Source organism: Polyodon spathula, chromosome 39 (genome assembly GCF_017654505.1).
Source record: "Polyodon spathula isolate WHYD16114869_AA chromosome 39, ASM1765450v1, whole genome shotgun sequence".
NCBI classification, from domain to species: Eukaryota; Metazoa; Chordata; class Actinopteri; order Acipenseriformes; family Polyodontidae; genus Polyodon; species Polyodon spathula.
In genome coordinates this window covers 2,174,364-2,198,894 of record NC_054572.1, presented here as the reverse complement: position 1 = coordinate 2,198,894, position 24,531 = coordinate 2,174,364, and the positions used below count along the sequence as shown (strand labels likewise).

Below are 24,531 nucleotides of genomic sequence, written 5' to 3'. Positions count from 1 at the left end.
CAAAAGGGTGTGCAATTGGTCTTGCATGTTCAAGTGCAACGCCGATCGCCCAGACACTGCCTTCCCTGTGACACCAGTCCTAGCAATCACCCTTGCAAAACCTCTTCCCCCATCTGTCTCAATACACGCCGCAGGGTAGTGTTCGCACTGGTGATCGGGCACAATTCCTAAACAGAACAAACATTCAGGTCTGTTTGCATTCCCCTTTCCCTGGCTGAGATTCCCACAGCTCCTGCGAAGGAGGACAGGACATCACCGCGGAAGGAGATGCTGTATCTCAGTGGATTGAATTCGTACCAAAAAAAAAAAAAAAAACTGGGACAGTGTGTGTTCTAGTACAGACTGCAGAATTGAATTCTGAAAACTAAAGAAAACGAAACAGCAGAAGCACCTATTCACTCCAGAGTTATTTGCAGAATGTTTTTTGCACAGCTCAGTACATCCTTGAGCCCGGGTGTAGAGGATGCAAAGGGACACGTATAACAATGCATACCAGCATTGTGCTTCAGCACACACTTCCTGCCTGCACCCGTGACATGCTTTCTCTCTTACTGGGTTGTTAAGCCACGCTTTGTCACCGTGCAGCCCGACTGAGGGTGAATGCATTCCAGCCAGCTCCGCTCTCCCTGACAACTGTGGCACTTTGCTATTTCAGCAACATCCTGTTCTGGGAACAAAGAGGTCTGAACCCATGGGGTGCGCTGAGAGGCTCCCTCACACACACACACACACACACACACACACACTGTAACTACCAAGCCATAGCTCTCTGTTCTTACAGCTGAAAAGAATCTCATTATCTAAGCGGAACATTCCATACTGGGGCTTGAGAATTAAGGCACAGGATACAGGAGGCACGGCACTGGCTACACCTGGTACTACTGTATAGCAAGCAAGAGACACTCGAAGCTCCGCCAATGCTGCCTGTAATCCCGAGCTAAATATAATAGCACAACTCCTGTTAATTCAGTGCTGTGCCTCTCCCTAGCAGTGTGCTGGTCCAGTACAGTCCACTGAGGGCCAATTGAGAGCAACAGACCAGACCACGGCACTCACTCACTGGTATCTTATTCCAAGGCATGTCCCACATTTCCAAACTGATCCGTTAACCTCTATAGTATGTCATGCGATATTCGATATTTGTACCGTGCTGTTATTACAGCTGTATCTTACAGTACATAGTGACACAGTCTACCGATTCTCACACCAGCAATCAGCAACAGAAATGAACGCAGTAGTGGTGGCAGCAGTACCTTACAGTTCTAACGTGTATTGCTCTATTACTTCCATACACTGTAACAGTGTTTGTTACACAAGCTACCAAAAACATGTGGTTTCCCCTTGTCTCTGTGAGGCACTCAGAGGAGCCACACCTGGAGAGAATTACAGGTACCTGCCCTTCGTTTAAACTGTAAGCAACAATCACAGAATTCAAATCGGAAATCTAGAAATACACAATCCACATTTAAAGGGATGACAGTCATCTTGATTGTAAATATTACTTTTATCAGGATCCTATTTTATTACACAAACAAAAGTATTGAAAGCAATCACAAGGGCTTCTGTAAGTAACTATGCCTCTATCATGCTACAGTACTGACTATTTCACCTAGGGTAGCCTCTTCCCACTCCAGATCCCTACATTCACAACCAGTTCCTCTTAATCACGATCTCAGGAGACCCAGCACCCAGTGAGAGGACTGAGAGAGCACCAGCACTCAGGAGATGCAAAGACAAGGATACACGTGGCAGCCGTCACTAAGCAACCAGGTCTCCGGGTGCAGCGATGTAGCGTCTCCAGGGTCTGCAGCTCACGAAAGCGCAACGCAACCCTCTCCACCTCTCCCTTTGCGCAGCTCCAGGGCTGAAGGCGGCTCTTCACTGCTTCACACAGCTCTGGCCCCAACACCAGCTAGTGCACAGAGCTGCATGGCTCTGTCCTGCTCAGATCAGCTCATGACATCAACACACCTCCCACAGCGCAAAGCCTCCTGCCTGGGATTGTTGACTGCAACAAGTGTAAGGAAATTTGATCCCGTTTTAAACACCCCGGGGCAAAGAGCAAGGACAGTGGGACAACAGCTGCATGGGGGGATATGCCACTCGTCAGGCTGTCTCTGTGTCTGAGTGAGCGAGTCTCTCTGGAATGCCTGTCCGCTGAACCGCCTCCTGGCCTTTGATCCACTCCGCCTCCCCACCCCCCAAAAAGCAGGAAAGCAGAATTCCTAACATGGGAACTGTGGTGAATCTGGAACCATTCAAACACAGCTAGAAACTGTGCTGTACATCTTCAGGCTACCTAAATTTCACTGCAACCACAGAACTGCAGGGCACCGTTTCTCCTTCTCTCTACTGCCACCTTGTGTTTAAAGCGTGGCACAACACCACCTCTCAAAGCAAGCTTTTTGCCTCCAATACATTCTCATTGTCCCTAGGTGCTGTATTAAGGATACATTGTACTGCTGCAGGTGTGGCGAATTTAAGAAGCTAACCTGATTCAGTGTAGGGAATGTGCACACCCTCAATCAATACCATTAGCTAACCCTGCAGTGATGTATTCACCTTGACTGTACCATCTATCCAATAATCTACACACACATTTAAAACATTTTTATTTTTAGATATGCTAGGGTTTGTCAATTAATAGCAGTTAACTTTGCGATTAAGGTGTTCATTTTTTTAACGCAAGTTAATTGCACTTCTCTGTCTTGTCCCTCTTCGCACACCGTAATTAATTTCCTAGCGCACCTTTTTAATACACTCGAGTGCACGCCAGGATTGAATGAGTGACGTCATCGCTTGAATATCAAGTTAGTCACGGAACCGCAGCAAAGCACTGAAACTGAAGGACTCTGAAAACACTCTGACGGTTCATTGGATGTAAAGAGGTTTAATTGTATCTGTCAAAGTGAGCGCCAGTATCACACAAGTGCTGTACCCCCCGCGTGCGAAACACGCTTTCACTTCTCAGAATACAGTCTTGTAGTTTCTCTGCTACAGACAACAACAATACAACAACAAATGAAACCCGTCTGTTTCGACAGAGGACTCCTAGAAATTCAGGATCGCTGCAAACCCGTGAATCAAAAGTACAATACTGTAACCAGTGCTGCTGGACAGCTACCCACTGCAGACCCGTTAACATTGCAGCTTGGTTTGATTTCAATAACCACATTCATTTTTAAATGATATTATTTACAATTATGGAGGATATAACCGTTACTTAATGAATATTTTATTTTATTTCAAGTTATTAATAAAAATTCGTAAATTTTATTATTATTATGCATTTAAAATAATAATAATAATAATAATATTAGCATCAGTTATAAAACAAACCTAAATGCAGTAATCATATCAATTAAATATGCAATTAAAACCAAGATTTTTTTACACTCAAGATAATTGCGATTCATTTTTTTTAAATCGCTCGACAGCCCTAATGTATGCTATAAAAAAAAGGTGTGAAAACCACACGCTCCCTAGTCAGTGATGAGCCTGAAAGGCGCCCCTTCTCGTTGGGTAGCGCTGGCGTGCAGAGACACCAAGGAAGAGCCCACAGTCTCGCAGTTACAAAGCTCCCTTCCTATCAAATCCGATTTCTCAAACGTGCTCCACAAAGAAAGACAGACGCTCCCAAAATCCCACTGTGTTTAATCCGAGTCACATTCTGGGATGCGTGTTCAGAATGGGCATGGCTTTCCTTGACTACCTTTTATTATGGTGTGTTACACCCGGTGGAGACCCAGATCTGTCGCTCCAGCTAGTGCAGAATTACAGCCTGTTTGAAAACCTTCGCCAGCAGGAAAACTCACGAGCACACTTTGGAAAAATAACAGATCATGAAAATATAAAAAAATAACAACAGCATCATTCATCCCTGCCCTAGCCACTCCCTGTGCTACTGCACTGTCACTGCCAATTACAACTTTTACTACATTTTGTAAAACGTATACATTTAGGAAATGTCTCACAGTACAACAACTAGAAACACTGAGATTTTCGGTACTCTTAAGGCTATTAAAAGGACAACTACGGTACGGCCTAAAAATTAGCCTCCATCTGTGCAGAAATGCAGAAATGAAATATCCCACGGTATTCAAAATACGCAGCACAGCATGTGGAGTCCACTTAAAACTGTTTGCCAAGTAGAAATATGTACTGTATTATTGTCTAAAACAGCTATAGTTACTACAACCACATATACAAATTTTAAAAAAAATGCAATATTCTCCAAAAATCTATCCAGAAGCTAATAATAAAGAGTGAGAACATATTTCTAACAATTCAGACCCACCTGTTCATGAACCATTCCAGCACAATAGAGTACAACATTAACGCTGGAAGCGGAATCTTTATGCAAGAGTGTCACGTCTGGGCTGGCCCCGTACTTTGGTACAGGTCGTTTTGACCTAATGTACACACACACACACACACACACACGACACCCACCACACACATCAGCACACACACCGACACACACAGCACCCAACCCGTGAAATGCTTGGCTTTCAAGGGCAAATGTAACAGGGATGGATTATACTTTCTTCTTTGAGATGAAGATGTGGGATTCAGATTTACAAGTGATTTAATGCAACTGATTCATTTTATCTTTTTTATTACATACTTATTACTCAATATATAAATCATGTTAATCTCGAGATCTGACGTTTAGCTACTTCCCTAACACAACAATATTCTCCAAGATTTGTGTTAGGTACATTGCGGGGTTCACAGCCAAGATTGGCAACCCAAACATATATATATACTGAGAAAAGTAATGCAACTCAGGAGGCAGGGCAAGGCTGTCACCCCAGGCTGTGAATGCTCTCTAGTAACCTCTCGCTGAGGTGCTGCTCACTCTGCTGATTCTGCTGGAACTCTGCTGGGTCAAGCTGTGTTTAATGACAAACTCTACAGCTGTACACCCTTCAGTCAGGGCCACATGGGGACCACTCACTGCCATCACTGGGGGGCACGTTCCTCTGGAGGGCACATGCCCCACCACACACACACACACACACACACACACCACACACACACACACACACACACACAACACTTTGCGATCACCCAGCCTTCGGCTTCTGCTGAGACTCCTGGAACAATGCTCTTCACAGCAATGCCCGCCTCTTGTAGCAACAGCTCTGGCTTCATGTTTCTTCTGAGATCTCTAGGACAGCTACAGACTGTTGCAATATTAATATAATAAATATATAGATATATATATCATAATATATCAATATATATATATATATATATATAAGAACAATCCTGAGAAATGTAAACCAGGAGGCAGGGCAAGGCTGTCACCCCAGGCTGTGAATGCTCTCTAGTAACCTCTCGCTGAGGTGCTGCTCACTCTGCTGATTCTGCTGGAACTCTGCTGGGTCAAGCTGTGTTTAATGACAAACTCTACAGCTGTAATCCCCTTCAGTCAGGACCACAGTACAGCACACAGGGCAGGCTATCAGCTAGGGAGTCTCCCTCCTGCAGAGGCACACTGCATGCCATTTATTATGCTCATGGCCATCAATCAGCAATATCGTTCTCATTTTACTTGTTTAACCCTTTAAGGTACAAGGGAATAAATTGGTGCTAACCTTTTTTTTTTTTTTTGCATTGAGGTGCACGAAACAGGGTATTCAAATTGACCGGTGGGTTGGATCTGCTCATCCAAATTGTCAGTTTCCTCCTTGTGACACTTATTGTCATTGCAAATGAATTCAATAGTCCTCCCTCCTTCTTTGCACTGCCAGACTTTATTATGGGGCACTGTGCTTGTGGGCTTTCCTCCAAGGCTGTGCTGTGCAGAAAACAGTCATTAGCAATTACAGTACAGTACAGTAGCAATCTGCTATTGACGTTTACTGAAGCCTATAGATGTAAAGTGGATGGCTCACTCAATTAATTCCCTCTTGCTTTCCGCAAGAGACAGATAAGAGACAGCCGACGGGCCTGTGTCTCTGTGCCTCAGTCCCACCACTGCAATACAGGACTTGATCCTGGACTGATCCCTGCTAGCTTGTCAGGTCTGGATCTCCCCTTGCTGTGGTCCTTCAGTGTGAATGACAGTGCAGCACCCTGCCGGTCTCAGCCCTCCCTGCCAAGCATGCTGGGAGGTTTCTAATATACCGAGATGGCTTCTTGTCAAGGCACATTCCCTAAAAGCAGGGCAGACAGTTATGCTGTTCCCATCATTCAGGGCTCCTGGGCTGGAACTCAGAGCCCCTGTACACACTGTACTTCCTGGAGCTGCTCTGTGTAGCTGTACTGTAACACTCGCAACATTTAAAACAACATCCCTCACATCCAAGATTCGAATCTGGTGCAGTTCCTTCTTTTAAAGGCTCAGCCTGTCAGCGGCCCTCTAGTGGTATTTAGTAATACTGCACCTGAGAGATGGTAAGATGCCTGTACTGGCTTTTCATTTATACTGCAAGTTAAAAAATAAAAGAGCTCTGTTTATTGGTTTTCATTCATGTTGCAGCTAGAAGACAGCTTTAATTGAAATACCTAGCAATGCTCCACTTACCTCAGTTTCAGGCACTATGGGCGATACTGAGCATCTAACAGGCTTTGACAGAGGGACTGATAGTTGGGTGCTCTGTTAGCAGGTGATTCTTTATCCTAGGCTGCATGCATACTGTATTGCCGTCAGTCAGAGATCACCTGGATCTGAAAAGCTCAACCACACGGCACCAGGGTTACGAGACTAGGGGGAGATATGGTAAGTGTTGAGAGATCCTAGCAACAGCACTGTCTCTACAGCTGTGGGAATGCATTCAAGCAAGGGATGCCCAAGAGCGAAGCACAACAAATACATAACACACCCATTCCTGGAAGTCAGTTTACAGGGAAACAAACGACATGATACATCAGGATTGGAGAGTTTGGGATCACAGTGTCCTGTGATCAAGGAAACCCTGAAGGGCATTCTTCTCAGACCTCATACACTCCTGAAGATCACCAGGTCGGGGAGAACTGTGTCATATTTTCAATGTGCACACTGTGGGCTTTGTGGAGACTTTGAGCGAATCCCAGATTGATTTGCAATGTGCTTTGAGGAGCAACACGTGTGGATGAAACTGCAGTCACAGCATCTAGCCAGCAGCAAAAAAAACCAACTAGCTAAACACCAAAAACAAAGCAACTAAATAACAAATACTGTGGCACAGTGGGTCCACGCGCTACCCCCTTCACCTCTGGAAGCTAAATTAGTCTGGAGTAGTCAATGCAATCTGGCACAACTGGTAGAGGGATAAGGACTGGAGATCCCATAGCGACAGGCTGATCCTTCCAGGACATGCCTGTGTGCAGAGATCCAATCCTGCAGCCTTAATTAACAATAATAATACAAACATTATCAAATATACTGCCATCCCCGTTTATTTAGTTATCTGACTTGCACATCAAAAACATAAGTAGCAAAAGGCTTGTACTTTTACGGGTTCCTGTCAACAAGGCCAAACTAAACCAAATTCGAGAATAATTGAATTGTGGAATTCTGAGGGGACTCTGCGCTGTGTCCACTGGGATCAGCCAGCAGAGCAACATCCCCCAGCAACGCCCAGCCCTTCTCCCAGCCCTCATCCCTCGGGTACGCCCCCATCACTCAGCCCTCATCTCCCGGCTACACCCCGGTCACCCAGCCTTCATCTCAGTTTCCAGTCCCGCATGCTTCCCCACAAGCAGTGTCTGGCCAGCGCATGGGAAACGTCAAGACAGCTTCTGGCAGGAACCCAGATCAAAAAGTCGAGGCAGCAAGAGGCTATAAATATCATCCCTGACTGCAAGCCGGCTTCCTTCCACCCCGCAGCCCAGAGACCAGGACACTGAGGCTGCCACTCACACAGATTACTAAGACTCTGAATACAGCAGGACAGGGGTTGAAAACGATGTGACATGAAAGAGCTGAATTACAGTATTTCAGACCTCTCTTGTAAGAAATGATTTGAATCGGCAGGTGAAATCAGCACCGCTAATCGGGTATTCCTCAAGGACCGATCAATTGCCCGTATATATTTGCGTATCGGTTCTCAATGCGAGTGTGCCGGGTTGAATACGTTCTCTGTACTGCTCTGTAGTTTTGTCCAGACGCTTTCCTTAACAAGCTTTCAGTCGATCAATCATTCTGTAAAGAATTTGGGGTGGTTTAAAATGTTATTCCAGTTGGAAATTAATCTAGTTAATCATCTTTGATAATGACGTGTTGAAATGGAAAATACAGATTAATCAATAAATACTGTGTAGCAGCTAACTCTTTATCCTGATATACATCTTCTTTTGAACGGAGTTGTGTGGTTTGTATTGTTTCCTGCTAAGCAGAGAGAAACGACAGAGCGCTCTGCTTATAGAAACTGGATCCCAGCTATTCAACAGGCTTTGATGGTGTTTGTTTTCTAAAGAAACTCATTAGGAATAATAATAATAATACATCTGCCAGCATAATGCTGCTCTAATGGACTAGTTTGACGATCAAGTGTTCTGTTCTCCTCTGTTGAGTCAGTCTCACAACACCAGCTCCACACAGAACACACAGCTGGCTCTGCTTGTTTAATACCGGAACACTGAAATGTCTGGATTACACACGGCTCCACAGGGAACACGCTTAGCCCAATCGAGGACACTCACACACGTAGGGAAGCAAGCATCAGCCATGTAAATGCAACCACAGAATGCACCTGCATACAGCACATGCATACAAACATGCAAACCTGCAGAATTTCACCTCAGATCTCAAGTTCACGGACACACATTTAGACGGATGAAATAACCAGGCTGTGAACTCGCTGCCTGCAGCTTCCACGTCCCACTCCTGCGAACCCTTACATAGTCGTGACCGGCAGACTCGAGATCTGTATCTGTGCTGCCACCGGGGACTGGTAGAAGCATGCTGGAAGCATCGTGGAGGCTGCAGAGGGCCTGGCATGCTCTGCAACACTGGCTCTCAAATCATTTCATTATCCTAATGACACTCAGAGAATAAGCTATCCCTGCTTATTCATGGGAATGCATCCTGCTTTTGCAGGAAAGAGCATTACGCTGCCAAGTCGACCCGGATACCAGGAATACTGAACAAAAAAACAGGCAAGTGGAAGGAAAGGTATCGGAACTTTCAATAGCCTGGCTAGCAACCTCTGCTGCTTCAATTAATCGTTTGAAGGTAGTAAAAAAAGTAGCAATGCCGAGCACTTCTATAAAGGAGGGTAGTTTTAAATCGGGGAAGCCCAAATCAGAATCCAAGCCCCTCTGTGGCTGTGAAACTAGTCAGACCTGCCTGTGATTAACCACCGACGGCAGATATAAAGAGCAGGGTAAGCTTCAGTGGTTGGTAGAAGCAGAAGCTTTACCTGCAGTTGAAGCTGCTGCTTCTTCGGAATAAGAAAAAAAAAAACACATTATCAGCAGCTTTGCTTCCAGATTTACTATAAGCATCAATTCACCCCAGCCAGGCCACTTTATTCATATTAGAGGCCACTGTCGCCGCACAACACAAATCGACGTGTGCATCGACACTTTTGTCAACACAGCCACCGCCTGCTGTGTTGGTGCGCTACAGGGCTGGGCATGCCTGCTCGCTTCGTCAGCAGGCCCATGCAGGATAGAAACACCTGAAATGGGCTTTTAATCTTCCTTAAAGAAGTAAAAACAAAAAAAAAACCCTTGAGGGTTAGCAACGCCTTTCCCAGCTCCCAGCGCGACTCCAGCTGGCTGTAGCATCCCTCTGCTGCAGCTCAGAGGAAGCAGGAGAAGATTGAGCTCATTGAGTTTCCATGACATCATTCCCAAACAAAAGGGGCCAGGATCAAATTACTTCTGGCGTAGTCGTTGGAATAGAATGCACTGAAACAGAGCCCAAGCGGGAGACATGGAGAGAGCGCTCACCGTATATAAAAACACACACAACAGAGTGGGGGGACAGGGCGAGGAACCAGGCTTGATCGGCTCGGCTCTGTTTGCAAGATCGCTGCGTGGATCGCAGCAGCCGGTGAAGCGTGGTCACACGTCATGGAGTCAAAAAGACATTGAGAATTAAGTAGGCTTGATAAGTACAATTTTGTCCTGGAGGTCCGAAGCCCAGTTTTTCAAGGTATCATTAAATAAGGAGCAGGTTAAGACCTGAATCACGGTACAATTAAGTTATTTAGGGATACTGGTAAAATGAAGACCAGTGCACCATAGTCCCACAGCTACGCCCAGAACACTGGACCAGTGTTCACTCTCCTGTTAAAACCAACACAGAACTTAATGTGTCCTCCCCTATGATGTCGGGAGAGGTATCGTAGGAGCCCAAAGAACCCTCAAGCCCGCACCCGGAGCACCGCCCTGGTTTACAAATTGAACTCCAACAGAGAAACGATTCTTTTCTCCCCGAAAAGGCAGAGCTGGATAAATATTTTTCTTCTGAACTCTGGAAAGAAGCCTCGACGGCGGGAGCTCTCAGGGAAGTTGACGGCAGTCCTTCTGAAGCGTTCCTTGTTTTCTTTAATGAAAATGACATTAAGAGTGCTGCAGTGTTTTTTTTCAGACTCTGGTATTTCTTATTCCTGTGGTAGTTCCCGACAACAAGACAAGGAGGGACAAAATAATAGAAATGCATATGAAGCACACACACTAGCAAAAAAAGGTTTCCATTGCATGAAACATGAATTTGTTTTCATGGCTTGTTATCAATCAGCTTGCAATGATTTCCTCTGATTTTGCAGTAACCAGATATCATGGGAGCTGTGCAGTAACAGGACTTGTGGGTGACATGGCAATCGGAAAGCAGCTTTCAAAGGCTGCTGGGATAGCTTCCCCCAGAAACGAAAATGCATGTTCAATGAGGCAGGAAGCTTGTGTTCCTACAGTCGAAGCTACGCTTGAGGAGCACAAACTGGCAGACAACGCTGGTGCACAGGGTCACTTTGTGCAGTCCTAAAGCAAGCACAGCCGTTTAACATTCCAGCTCCGAGCGGCAGTGAGGGGACACGGAATCAATGCTTGGGGGGAGGGGTGTTGCACTGGTGGCTGCAGAATTTGGAAGAGTGTAATTTGTGTCATAAGTGTAAAAGGGGGTGAATAAAAAAAGGTGAAAAAAGGGCTATTCTTTTTTTTCATATGTGACAGGCCAGGCACAGAAATATGAGACTTGTGCTGCAGTTTAATATAGAGAACGCAGATTTGATATTCTCACAAAGGGGCAACATATAAGTGTGCAGAACATACTAGCTGTGTTCTGTATCCTGTTGTTTCTCGTTATTTCCCCATGCTTATTAATATTCCATTAAAAATAGCCTTTAAAAAGACTCTTTGGTGCTGAATGTCGGGGAAGTAAGGCGGGTTAGCATGTTAGCATTGCATTGTGCACTGAAGCCCACAGGTGATCCACTGTGCACTGCAGCCTGTGTATTAAACAGATAAACTACCTTTTTCAGCTATTTAATGAATGCATGAAAGAGTTAACACAAGCTTTTAAGTTTGCCTATGTACGTTCAAGTGCATGAAGCTGACAGTTCTGTCAAACTAGACTCCAGCCTCAGACCACTTCTCAGTTTCACATTGCTTCCCCCTCCTTTGTTAATGGAGCGCTGTTCTCAAATGCTGTATAATCTGGGGAAATAAATACACAATTCAAACAATGCATTCTAAACAGGCTTCACCATCTAAAACACCTTTTCCATTAAACACGTGCTGGCCGGTCTGGACCAGTGCACCACTGAGCCCTTCAGTGTGACAGAGAGACTGAGCTGCCTGTAGCTTCAGTACTGTGTTCAACCTGTCACTCCCTGCATCCCTCTGTGACCTGCTCCCTCTCAGCCAATCAAAGTCTTTGAATGCAATGTGAGCGGATCCTCTCTGTATCCTGGTTTCTCCAATCGACTATTGCTGTTTTCTAACATGTGGCAGTAAGTGAAGGTGTGTTCAATCACGCTAGTCTGGTCACCAACACCCGACGTTGGAGCTGCAATGCAAACACCAGCTTACAGTACCTGACACACGTGAGAACCAGAACACTGCTATCCATCACATACAACCTGCTATCAATTCATCTGCTCAACAAAACAGCCAACCAACCAACACACACACAGCTGCTTGACGAAGAACATGATAAGGACATGAACTTTGAAGGTATGCACTTACACCCTTTGAAAGTGTTGCCTTATCGTTTGCTCTTTTTTAGTCATAAACATTATCTCGCACCACAATACATATTGTGCTGTGGCTTGTGCGCTGGGATATCTATTGCATCTTGCTTGCATGTGCATTTACTGTACCCTCTATATCAAGCATGATGACCACCATGTAATCTGCTTGGTCTGACATCACTGTGATGTCCTGTACAGTACAGAGCAGTACAACAGCTGCTACAGGATGTGACTGTCTCCACTCAGACCTGCAGGGTAATTAGCAGAACATTTCTTGCACAAGGCCATGCTACACGTTCATATGAATTTCATTAGCAGGCAGATCATGCAGGATTAGATCTCAGGCACTAATATCAGACTGCCTGTCTGGCTGTAGCCTCACAGTTCAGGGCCACCACGCTAGTTCTTGCCAATTTCACAAAGTGCAAACAGAAGAAAGGTTCAAAGTGATGTCAGTTGCCATGGTGCAGGTTCCAAACAAATAACGCAGAGCTTTGAACAGGTAGGGTATCTGCCATTCAAAATAAGAAAAAGCAGATTAAAGGATCAAATAATATTTGTATTCTTTTTTTTTTTTAATGGTTTCACAGTAACAGGCTATACATTAAATACAAAAGTTATATTTTTTGTTGTCTTTGCACTGCAAAGAATTTACAAGAAAGCACTGAATTCAGGATGCAAGACAGGCAAACCATGCAGATACACGGGGACCCTGCGCAGCGGCAGGAGGCTCACCTTGTCCGTGACGCGTTCCGGCTCCTCGAGGGTCCAGTGCAGGGTGGGCTCTCCGGCCAGCAGCGAGGTGTCCGTGGTGGAGGACGAGCGGGGTCTGCCCTGGTGCAGCAGGGCGGTCAGCGAGCAGTCCTGGGGGCCCTTCCTGCCCAGATGGGGGCTGCTGCTCTTCACTGCCTCCGAGGCGGGGCCGCTCTTGGTGCGCCGGCTGCTGCTGTGCAGGCTGCTACCCCTCTTGATGGAGGGCCGGGCGCGGATCTGCTGCAGCACCCTGTTGAAGGCGGTGGGGCGGGCGGGCAGGTCCTGGAGGGACACGGCGTAGGACACTCGCTGCATCTCCGGGGATCGCTCCTTTTCGTCCGCAGAGTCGTGGTCCGAGTGGCCCCCTGAGGTCCCGGCAGGGTATCCCACGCTGAGCTGCGGGGCCAGGGCAGAGTCCGGGGAGCTGTGCTGCTCACGCTCCCTGGACCGCCGCCGGCTGTGGAACAGGTGCTTCAGCCCGTGTCCGAACACGGAGCCCTCCGACAGCTGCTGGATTTTCTGTGGATCCAAAAAAAAAAAAAAGAAAAACAAGGAGCATTAAATCTAGAATTGCACATAGATGCACACCCCAGAAGGGAGTCTCAAAAAACTTTAATCTGTTCCCATGTTTTACTAAGAGCTAGCTTCTTGAATCATCTGTAGACTAGTCTGTAGGTAAGTCTGGAATGTGTCTAAACTGCTATGCAATGGGAGTCTCATTTCAATCCCCAATACAGTAAGGTGTCACTTAGCATAAACAAAGTCACCCACCCATTTTCTGTTAACTAACATTTTGCAAAATGGATCATGAATGAAACAACCGACTGTCCAAGGCCGATACAATAAGCCATCAGTAAAGATAACCTCTTTTGAAACACCAGTAATTTGTGCAGTCTTGCCCATTGTGACCGAAAACTAGTTTGTTTTTTTTTGTTTGTTTTTTGTTTTTTATATAGAGAGTGCATTTTGTAGTTAGTAGGGATTCAATTTGTGTATGAGATGAACCAGTCGAGGGAGAACACTAAAAAGTGTGTGTTGGATAACGCAGGTGCATTTGTATCTAGCCCAGATTAGACAGCGCAGCCCACTAATAAAAATCAAACATTGAACAGCAGTAAAAAACAATAACGATGAAGCTACTGCTGAACACACACACACACCTGTTTGACTAAAGAAGCAGGGGAATGTGAAGACTCATCACTCAGAAACAAGTTAGAGGTCGTTTCAGGAGGAGCCTTTCCTCTGCAAGGCTGTTACTAACACGACCGGCATTTGTTTGCAAAAAGGACGGGCAACAGGGGCAAAACCAGGTTCCCTTTCGCTTCCTGTGCACCACGGCTTAATTAATTCACTGTAGCTACAACGGCAAGCACGCAACACTTATGCTGAAGCATGAAAATGGCTTTTCATTACCTTTAAGTCCGGAGGTTTGCTGCGGGCAGTGGCGTGAGTGCTTGCGGTACCAGCCGCACTGCTGGAATCGGGGGTATCTCCGTGTTTTACCTCCTCAATTAGGACGCTTGGGGCATCGTCACAAACTGCACTCAAGCCCGTTCTACCGCCCTCCTCGTCGGGGGGCAAATCGTCCGATTTACACCGCTTCATCTTCACTGTGTAGTTTTATATCAATAAAATAATGATAAAAACAGTCCAGCGGTTGGCATGTGTACCGTGTCCAACAACGTACAACTCAGTTAGGAAAAAAAAAAAAAAAACAGAATCTTACAATCCAAAACGACACCTGAATCAAAAATGATCTTAATAATATTAATAATCTGTAAGACTTAGATCTAGATTGGAAATGGATTTGTATTACCAACGCGTTAAAACTTTCGCTTGCAGGGAAAAACTGCATCGCTATTTAAAATAAATTCCAAATAAAAACTCGATGTAAATCAATTCATGAAGCTGGAATGATAATAAAACAGCACGCCCACATGCAAACTGCTGTCGGCTTTTAAGCATAAAAACAGCATTCAATACCCACGTTGTGATAAAGACTGCAGAACATAGCTGCGTCCATCAACACACCAACCCCGTGTCAGCTGCCCAGCCCGACAAATGTTTATGTCCCTTTCCGATCCACCTACGAATTTGACACAAATCATAAACTGCATCACACTTGCATACATAACCGCAAGCCCTTGCATTTGAAGCAAGCTGAGGGGACAAAAAAAACGCGTCCTTCTTCATTTTCATTCAAACGTCCTGAAATGCTTCATTTTTATTTATTTATTTATTTATTTTTTGCAGCCGGTTTTATTTTTTTCCTGTCACACACAACACATTGCTGTGGAAATGCTTCCTCCTCTGCAAACCATAAAAAGGGCGCAGACGAGCATGCTTGCGTCTGCAGACGGACAGCCCCGGTAACCAATGAATTGCCAGAGCGGTCAGCTAACGGGTTTATCTCACCAATAGCACTGCGACAGGCGGGGCCGAGCCCGTTTCAGGTGTGGTTGCTCGCGCGTATCTAGGAGCTGTCAGTGTGGTGCGGTGCTGCGAGTGCAATGAGGATGCAAAGCGTTCAAAAACATTACAGAGTAGACATTACCAGCAAAGCATGCAAATAAAAACAGGGAAAACAGTAGCACTGGCCTATCCAAACGCACTGCACGCTTTGTGTGCACCTTTTACCTATGCACATTATAAACGGAACAGTGCTGCCTGCCTGCCTGCATTGTCTCCAGAAACGAATGGGTTACCATAACACCAACATTGATAACCGGGTATTGTTTTTTGGTTTGTTTACAGCCTATCTAATTGGGATGAAACTTGAAAATTCTTCCCAGGTTACTGAGTGTCAGTATCTGGGGGTATAAACTTGTCTGCAGTGTCGTCATGGTGATTCGGGATAGTGACAGCTCTAACATGCCTGTTCATTAAGAACACATGGCTCCTCATCAACAGGGAAAATACATTTGTGAAGCATCAGTGGTTAACCTTAATTCACATACCCCCAAAGACACAGATATATTTTTTATTTTGATATTGAAGCAATGGTTATCATGGAAATGTATTTATGATTGTCACCGCCTCAGAGGTTTGTGGTTTCCAGAATGCAGCTGTAAGGAATGAACATCGCCATGCATCCTGAGAAACCGAAAAAACAATAATAATAGGGTGCTGACATGTTATTTTTTGTTTATTCACGACTGCTTCCCTATGGACGGTGAAAGCTGCATTTTACACCCACTGAAATACTGTGGGCGTCGAGGAGGAAACTGTGGAGACACTATTCTGAAACATTCAGTCCGAGAAGCCACCAATCGTTTTCACGGAAACCATATGGGGAGGAACACTAGTGGTGGAAGTGGGAGGAAGGCAGCCAGATCTGTTGTGTAACACACTCCTCGCACCTATATAAGATTGTATGTGTCTATTTAAATATAAAACGAGAAAGAAAACAACAACAATAATAATAATAATAATAATAATAATAAATAATAATAATAATAATAATAAATAATAATAATGGGACACAAATGAGAAGAAAAAACTCCAGTGTGATTATTTTTGCACAGTGGCATTGCAAAGTGGCACACTTTATACTTTGTATTAGATACTGTTTCATGTGTGCTCGTGAATGAAAATTGCAAAAATAAATAAAACTTGTACAACTGGGACAAAAATGAGAAGAAAAAACCCCTCTAGAAAGAGGTAGGAGCGACTTCCAGCCCACACCCCTAGAGTGCCCTTGGTGACCCATTTTATAATGGCCTGAGGACACAAATGAACTTCGTTGTCTGGCTCAGAGGCAGTCCTGGTGACCTTGACTTCAGAATTGCTGCAGCAGGTAACCCAGAATGTGAGTTCTGTCACTGAGGTGTCAGGCAGCAAAGGGATTTAGGGGAGTTGCTGAGTGGATCGCCAGACACTCAGTTACATGTGACACCAAACCCTCCCTTTGAATTAATTATTAACACAGCCACGCTGTCTCCCCTTTTGAAAAGCTCAACAAAGCTAGAATGCGCGCCATTAATAATTGATCAACCATATAGCAATTTATGTAAAGGACTATTTGCAATAAATAAAACAAAAATAAATAAAAGAGACCTAATTAAAGAGACCTAGTTAACTGAAATGGAACAAAGGGCGCTCTCACACAAGCTGCACATTAAACTAAACAGAACAACAGAAGTATGGCATTGTTATTACATTTTATACAACCATTATTTGCTTATTTATTTATTTATTTATTAGCAGACGCACTCACCTTACCCAGGGGGCTTACAGTTGTATACAAAAAATACATATCAAGAATTACAGCACAATTAAGAGCAAGATGCAAAATATAATGACTTCAGACCTAATAAGAGCAAATACAAAACACAGTGCGATTTGATATCGGGGCAGTTCAAGAGCAGATAACAGTGTTGATAGTTACATCAGGGTTAGATAAGAGTGCAGGTGAAATACAAAATACCACAGATCGGGTTCAGTGCAGAATTAAATACAATAGGGAGCAGATAAGAACAAGTTAAAGTGCATTAAAGGCAGAGTGCTTTATTGTCCAGAAAGGAAGAGTTGAGTTTCACAGGTGTTGTCTGAAGAGGTGTCTTGAGGAGGCGCCGGAAGGTGGTCTGGGACTGGGCAGTCCTGACACCCGTGGGAAGGTCGTTCCCCACCACTGCGGGGCGAGGGTGGAGAAGAAGCGGGCTCTGGAGGCAGGAGACCTCAAATTACAAAGGTGACATATTGGTTAAAACAACAATACAACGCGTTTATCAAACGGACACGCATTTATCAAATTCTTCCACGACCCGACGGCTATCCCAGTATCTGTCAGCTGCTGCCTCAAGCGCGACGCCTGCCGGATGCTTTTGGTACAGCACGCGATTGGTCTTTCACAGCCAGACAGTACGGTTGAGTGATAATAATAAATGCAAAGGGAGTTTCTTCTGCATGTCACCGCAGATGTTCGGATAGTTACACGATTCAATCCCGGTTCAAGACATTTATCACTTATAAAAATGTGCACATTCCTAAGCTACTGCATCCACTTGGATATGAAATTTGTAAATTGCACAGGAGGTTTATATGACCCCGAATGATTCATATGTGCAGGGCGGTGGGAAGCTCGGATGGAGCCCTACGATTCCTGTTGCACACCAATGATATTTACAGTGTGGTAGTAGCAGGATAAATACGAGAGGTGTGACATTCAGATCACTGTAAAAGAGGAATGTTGGATTGTCAGTGCCTACGCTTAACTGAAAAAGACTACAAATCCCAGAATGCTCGCATGTTAAGGTTCCCCCCCTCCCCCCGGAGAGGCGCCGCCCTGCGCACTGCGGACTGTGTTTGTTGATGTCTGCGCTGACATGCAGCTTGCTCCATGTCAGTTTCTACGCGGGGGTACGCACTTTCCAAACTTGGCAGCGGGCGTTCCCCGCAGGATTCATACTCAGAGCTAGTTTTCCCAGTCCATACTTTCTGGAGAATAAACTATTCCAAGGCCGTCTGACACCGTGCGCCCCGGCGAGGGCACAAACATTTAATTTCTGCCGCTGAGGCCACCTCTTTATCTCTGTGTTGGACCGAGCGACTGACAGTCTATCGTTTTGGACCGGGATTGTCTGAGGCACCCACGAAGTGCACTGGCTGTGTGGATCGGAGGAGCCGGGCTGCACCCTTCATCAGCAATCGTTCCTTGATACAAAGAAAAGTTCAGCTTTTACAACAAAATTCTGCGCTTCGGCAAGGAGCCATAAAAGGGCAGTAGTGCTATTGTTGTAAGAATTGCTGCACTTACTAAATACAATAACCCTGCTCGCTTTACTTTGTGCGGTGTGCCAGCGCCGTCTCGACCCGGCCCAGCCCAGCAGAATTCCTGTCTCCGCTTGGGAGAGTTTTACTGGAGATTAGCATGGGGCCTCGATAGCGCACTGGGATTGCAGACGAGCACTTTGGGGAGTAAGGAAAAAAAGGATACCTTCCAAAAAAAGTTTTCCCTAGATTTCACAATGGGATCTGTTCCAACATAACCAGTTTGAAGAAAAACAGGAATAAACTGTTTGGAGGATTCACAACAAGGGGCATCGCCAACGGCGGCCTGGAACCGTGAACTTCAGACAGTCCAGCTGAACAAAGCACACCGTTAAACCGGTTTGTGCAAGAGTTAGCAGTTTGCAAGTACGTTCGGCTGCGGTGTTTCTTAAATCGCTTAAGGACTGGGAACCCCCGAAAAAGTTGACCATCGAGAAGAGGCACGCACGCCCCCTCAGACCATCCGTTTCTCTGCATGGGTGTCGTTTACCCTGCAGCAGCGCAGTGCTTCTAGAGGTGCAAACACTCCCGGGTTTAACACAAACATAACCTGACCACCAGGGTAACACGATGGACGGGACGGGGGGAAGCGGGCAAAAGATCACCCCCCTCGCCCGGGAACTTAGTCGGATCTTCAGCAACTACAACAAACACTCGAACCTGCTGAAAAAGAACCTGAAGGAGACCAGCAAGTTCTTCCGAGAGCTCCAGCAGAACTACAGCAACTCCTGCGCGGCGGCGGCGGGGCCAGGTGAGTCGGTCCTGGAGGCGGGTAAGTTGTGCCCCCGAACCACCAAACCAAAAACACAAGCACTAGTCTCTCGCCTAGACTCAACACGGACTAAACTAAGCGGTTGCTGGCAGCCAACTGAACTAATACTTGGTTATTTTGTGTCTTATTTTAATTTCTTTCTTTATTTGACCCTCCTGACTGGCATAGCTAAATCAGTCACTTCATGGCGCAGATGTACAGTTGTATGGTATTGCACTAATATAGCTCAGAGCCAGCAAGAAAACAGCGTTTATTAATACACTGAAATGATTATGTAAGTCCTTCAGCTCTGTGGCTTGAAATACTGAACCGTAGTGTTGCCAAGCGTTGCTTCAGGCAGTGATTTTGTTTCCTGATTCCTGTGCTATGTAGCTGGCAGGCATCCAGACCAGTTGGGGCATGTAGGTTAACACACAGGTTACGGCATACAGTTGGTTAACTGAATGCAACACTTGGAAGTGCGGTACGGGGTTAAGGGGGTGGGGTGGGTGTAACCCTCAAATCAGAAAAAGGCTGCAGGGCTTTGAGGAGATGAAAATAAGCCTCCCATTGCATAATCCAGTGCTGGTTTTGCTGTGAGTTTAGTAAAAGCAGCGTTTGCTTATACACTGTGGCTAATCAGGCTCCTATTAAAACCTGGCATGGGTGCAGTCATCACAAACTTCTAGTCCAATATTTGTGAGCCCCTCTGGGCTCTCTGTATGGAAAGTGAAAGTAGCCATGTGTTCTTGAAATTGTGTGTTTGCATGACATCAGCTCTACAGTTACTGATTTAACCCTCTGTTTAACCAGGCTTTAAACTCAACCTCGAAGAATCTCTCTCATAAGTTTACCACTGTTTTGACATGATTATACTAGGCATTTCCCATAGTTGATGAATGTGCTTCACTATACCTCGGTATTCTTTATAATGCTTTACTAGCTTTCATAGTGCTTTATTCCACTGTGCTTTCACTACAAGAACATGTTAAGGGGCTGTTCCTACATGCTGCTGTACTGTAACTGTGCTAATTAAACAGACCATGTTGTTTTGTGTATTCCCTCAAGTGCTTGTTTCCCTCTCTCCGTCACAGATGGTATGACTGTAAAATCACTAAACCACCCCATCTGCGGTTAATGAAATTGTGCATGGCGTTTGAGATGAGGCGCTGTTTCACATGCAGTCATGGTGACGTTTCATGGTTGGAAACTCAATGTAAAACCAGGAATGGGTCAAACTGCTATGCAATGGGAGGCTTATTTCCATCCCTGTTTTAATGATCAGGAGTTTGAGCATTCATGCCCCAGCTCAATACGTTTCTCCTCTGTAGCAACTCTTAGTGCACCTGCAAGCTTAGGTAAGACTTAAGCCCCTTTCACACACACACATGCTGCTACTGAACCATCTCAGATGTTTCAAAGATTCTTTAAAATGCCCATTCACACAGTATGAAATTGCACAATCTATGCTGGTGTAATACAGTCATAACCCCTTAACACAGGCAAAGTAATCACACGAGTATAACTTTCAAAGCTGTCTGTCAACAGATCGTTTTCATGGAAACAGCGATTCGCCCATAAATTACAGCATCACGCACCGTCCCTTCCTTTGTGAATTCACCTCCTCATCAACACATAAAGTTAACAATTCCTTAACTTATTCCCGACTCCAATTACTACCTCGTTCTTGATCAGCTATTGTATTTGAAACAAGTGAAAGCTTGTAACACCCACAAAAATACCCAACACGTCCGATATAGTCTCACGTGGGATGTGTCTTCAAATCCACACCCGCTGTAGCGCTTCAGTGCCAGCACAGCCTTTCACACAGGAGTTGAGACGCTTCAGTGCCATCTCTGAACCTCCTCGCAAGGTGGCATAAAATGTGACGGCTCTGTGGCGCTGTAGGCAATTCACACAGACCTAAATGCCGCATCCGTGCCGGTTCTGAGCTGTCATGACTCGTCTGTGTGAAAGGAGTATTAGGCATGCTGCAGTAAGAGTGATCAGTTCAGAGCAGAGTTACCAGGGGCCTGATCATTCCAATAATACACCTGAGGAATGAGGAGTTCTGAGCCCTAGGAATGGTTGCAGCAGGGCTAGTGTGAGCTGCTAACCCTGCTCGGCGTTTATATGCTTTCAGGGAGATGTTTTACGACATACCTTTGTATAATAAACACATAAACACGTTTAAGCAGCAAAATAGTGGAATAGTGTGTGGTGTGTGGGTGTAGCTGCTAAGACTGCCTACATGGTGTGTTGCCTCTCCTAGTTCACATGTGTGTTATACATTGCAGCTACACTGAAGATCAGAGTACAAAAACAGTCTCCCCCGATAATGAGATTGTATTATTTTTTTATCAAGGCGGCTCCTTTGCAACGGTGTTTATTACCCTAACAGGGGGTTAATGTCTTGTCAGTTAATGTTCATCTGATCTGTAGAAACGGTTACTAATCAAGGTCTACGCAAAAGAAGATACTGTAACCGCTAGGAAAAGATTGGCAAGAGCTGAAACGCTGTGCTGTTCGTTAGTAAGTGTGCAGAGTTGGTAGTTGTTGCTAAACGGATTCTTTTAAACTGTACTTTTGCATTGACTCTTGTAGGCTTTATATTACCGGTTTAATCATGCTTTAGTTGTGCAAATGCACACAAGGGCCTGTGTAATAGTAAGTAAAAACTACAGGAAATATTTGTATTTACTTCCATTTGATCCACATGAGGCACAAGAGAAACGGGTGAAGGCAGTAGCTGAAACGTTCTCTGCTGAAGGAACACAAAGCCACTTTTTCAGGAACAGTGGTTTGAAACTTGGTTCTGGAAGACGTGGTCTGAGGCAACTTCGTTGTATCAAACCCCAAGTCTCGCCTGGTGTGTCACGCAGCGGCCTGAAACCTAGTCTCTTGAAACCAAGTTCAAGCCACACTTTGTGTTCCCTCAGCTTTAGAACCCTGTAGTTAACCCTGGCCAAAAAACCAGAGTGCAACCCTTCTAAGTGGCTTGTGTAATCTGTTTGAGATGCATCTTTCAAGTGGTGGAGGGGAAAAAAAACACCACTTTAAGCTCAGCAATGCCTGTGCTCAGTTAATTGGTGCAGTTGGATCCCAGCCTGAAGCACGGAAGCCTCTGTGCCAGGGTTTATTTTCTGTAGCACATGGATCTGAAGTGATCTCTAATGGAGTGTTGTTCTGCCGTAACTCTTAGGACTGAAGGTGTGCCATAGCCAACATGATTCCAGATGCAGGTTAAAACAAAGGGATGAGGATAAGCCATTCATCGGGCCACATGCTTTCCAAGTTTATTATTGAGTAATATACAGAATGTACTCATAGGTGATCAGATCCCATCTTCACAATGTGATGGAAACAGTGCCACGTCTTCGGGAGTTGATAATCCTCCCATACGCGTTCGAACAGCCACGCTAACACAATCTTAAGAGCGTGAGCTATAGCCAGTGCTAATCCTTTCATCCAGAGCACTCCAATGAAAAGGTACAGAGCCTTTAAAAACATTCACAAAACAATACCAACAGACTTTTGTAAATCATCCCCATACAGTCATTTATAGTGCACTTAGATGTTTACAGTTGCATAGTAGGAATTCTGCCAGCAATTTGTGAATCCACGGATGGAAATATGATTCCTATTGCATAGCAGTTTCTCTCATTCCAGGTGTAAGAGGAAAGGGAGTTGTTGGGATGTGTTGTGTACAGTATGGGGAGCTCTGCTGTTGCCACACTGACTGTGATGGTTGCTCTTGTCTGGACTGGATTATGATTGTATGTTTGGGAATGCAACTGGCCAGTGAGCTGCAAACTTCTTTGGCTTGCGTGCAAAGTGATGCTGAATTAGGTCTCTGTTTTTATTTGAGATGCAGGAATTATTAATCTGTATTATAATTAAAGCTTTTTTTTTGTAGCCAGGCTCACTAACCGTTCTCAGAATAGCCAGTGTTGGTCAAGCTGTGGGTTACATGTTCTGAATGCAGTGAACTACAGCACAACACATTAAGTGATTAGCTACAAGGAAGCAGAGGCAGCCTTTCATCAACAGCATCGGAACAAAAACCAAGCGTGCATGTATCATAAATTACAGGATAAAAAAAACAAGCAAAGAACCAAAAGGTCCTGAAAAGAAAAGAGAAAGAAGTGATACAGCATCACAAGAGGAGGTCGTAAAATGGCTTTTTAAAACCTTAGTCATCACTCCTGTTAACTCTTTGCATCGACTGAGTGAATGCTGTTACCAGCCTGGCTAACAAGAAGAAGCTGACTCATCTGTCTATAAATACTTTGAGGCGTAGCACTGAGGGAAGTGAAGACTTGAGAAACTGGACCCTGGGGGTTGTGTAAGCTTCCTTCCAAAGTAATCCGTTGCTATGCCCAGGTCGTCTTTTATTAACGCAATGGTTCAGGAGGGCTCTCGACAGCCCATACTGTAAGAAGGAACTGGAGGCACGCCTGTTAGATTAGTACCCACTGCTTTTCCCTATGAAGATGTTCACTTTTTTTTTCAGTGTTTTCTGGTACAAAGAACAGATCTCTGCTTTTTTAATGTTGGTTTTAAGTCGATATAGCTTATTAACGGTGCGCTGTGGCTTTGTAAAAGTGCTGAGTCTTGTTACGAGGCTTTCAGAAGCTGTGAAAGACAAAACCAGGACAGAAGGGAGGAACTGATTGAGTGAAGTGATTCAGCATTGCAAACAGATCTCTTACAGTTTGGTGTTAAAATGATTCTGTAGAACTTACCAGGTATTGCAAGTGCTTGGGGGCAGTTCAGTTGACACCTGGTACCTTTACGCTGGGTCCAGCACACAGTGGACCATTAAATAGACGGGGCTCCGGTGTGTAATGGACCTCCCAATAAAACCGGAACAGCTGGGAATGGGAGTCGTATTTCCATCCCTGTTTTGATCTGAAAGCAAACCAGCCATGAGTTATTCTGGCTTATCGTCCTACTCTTTTTAGTACTTCTGTTTTAGTTTACTGTCCAAACACACGATAAAGGACTTGGATGGTTCCATTGGGTCATTAAACCGTTGTTTTCTGTTTTGCCCGGTGCACAGTGCAAGCTCATGTGCGGATGGATCCTGTCCAGGTGTGTAAACATTTCTTACAGTGGTTTTAGCAG

At 45.0% G+C, this 24,531-nt stretch overlaps 2 protein-coding genes across 6 annotated transcripts in view; one reads left to right on the top strand and one right to left on the bottom strand.

The window, feature by feature from the left end:
* Positions 1-15,161, bottom strand: part of LOC121304760 (transmembrane and coiled-coil domains protein 2-like) — a 36,418-nt gene extending 21,257 nt beyond the window's left edge. Inside the window, exons 1-2 of one of the 2 annotated variants that reach the window (XM_041236141.1) lie at positions 14,298-15,161; positions 12,867-13,403 (exon numbers count right to left, since the gene is read on the bottom strand). In XM_041236141.1, the coding sequence (XP_041092075.1) occupies positions 12,867-13,403; positions 14,298-14,489 (729 nt within the window). In that variant the 5' untranslated portion in view covers positions 14,490-15,161. Of the gene's footprint in view, positions 1-1,743; positions 1,938-12,866; positions 13,404-14,297 lie in introns of those variants that run through there. The other variant, XM_041236142.1, reaches the window with a different exon arrangement.
* Positions 15,162-18,188: 3,027 nt separating this feature from the next.
* Positions 18,189-24,531, top strand: part of LOC121304719 (dual serine/threonine and tyrosine protein kinase-like) — a 21,687-nt gene continuing 15,344 nt past the window's right edge. For 2 of the 4 annotated variants that reach the window (XM_041236067.1, XM_041236069.1), the window contains exon 1: positions 18,190-19,404. In XM_041236067.1, the coding sequence (XP_041092001.1) occupies positions 19,224-19,404 (181 nt within the window). In that variant the 5' untranslated portion in view covers positions 18,190-19,223. Of the gene's footprint in view, positions 19,426-24,531 lie in introns of all 4 variants that reach the window. The other 2 variants (XM_041236066.1, XM_041236068.1) reach the window with 2 other exon arrangements.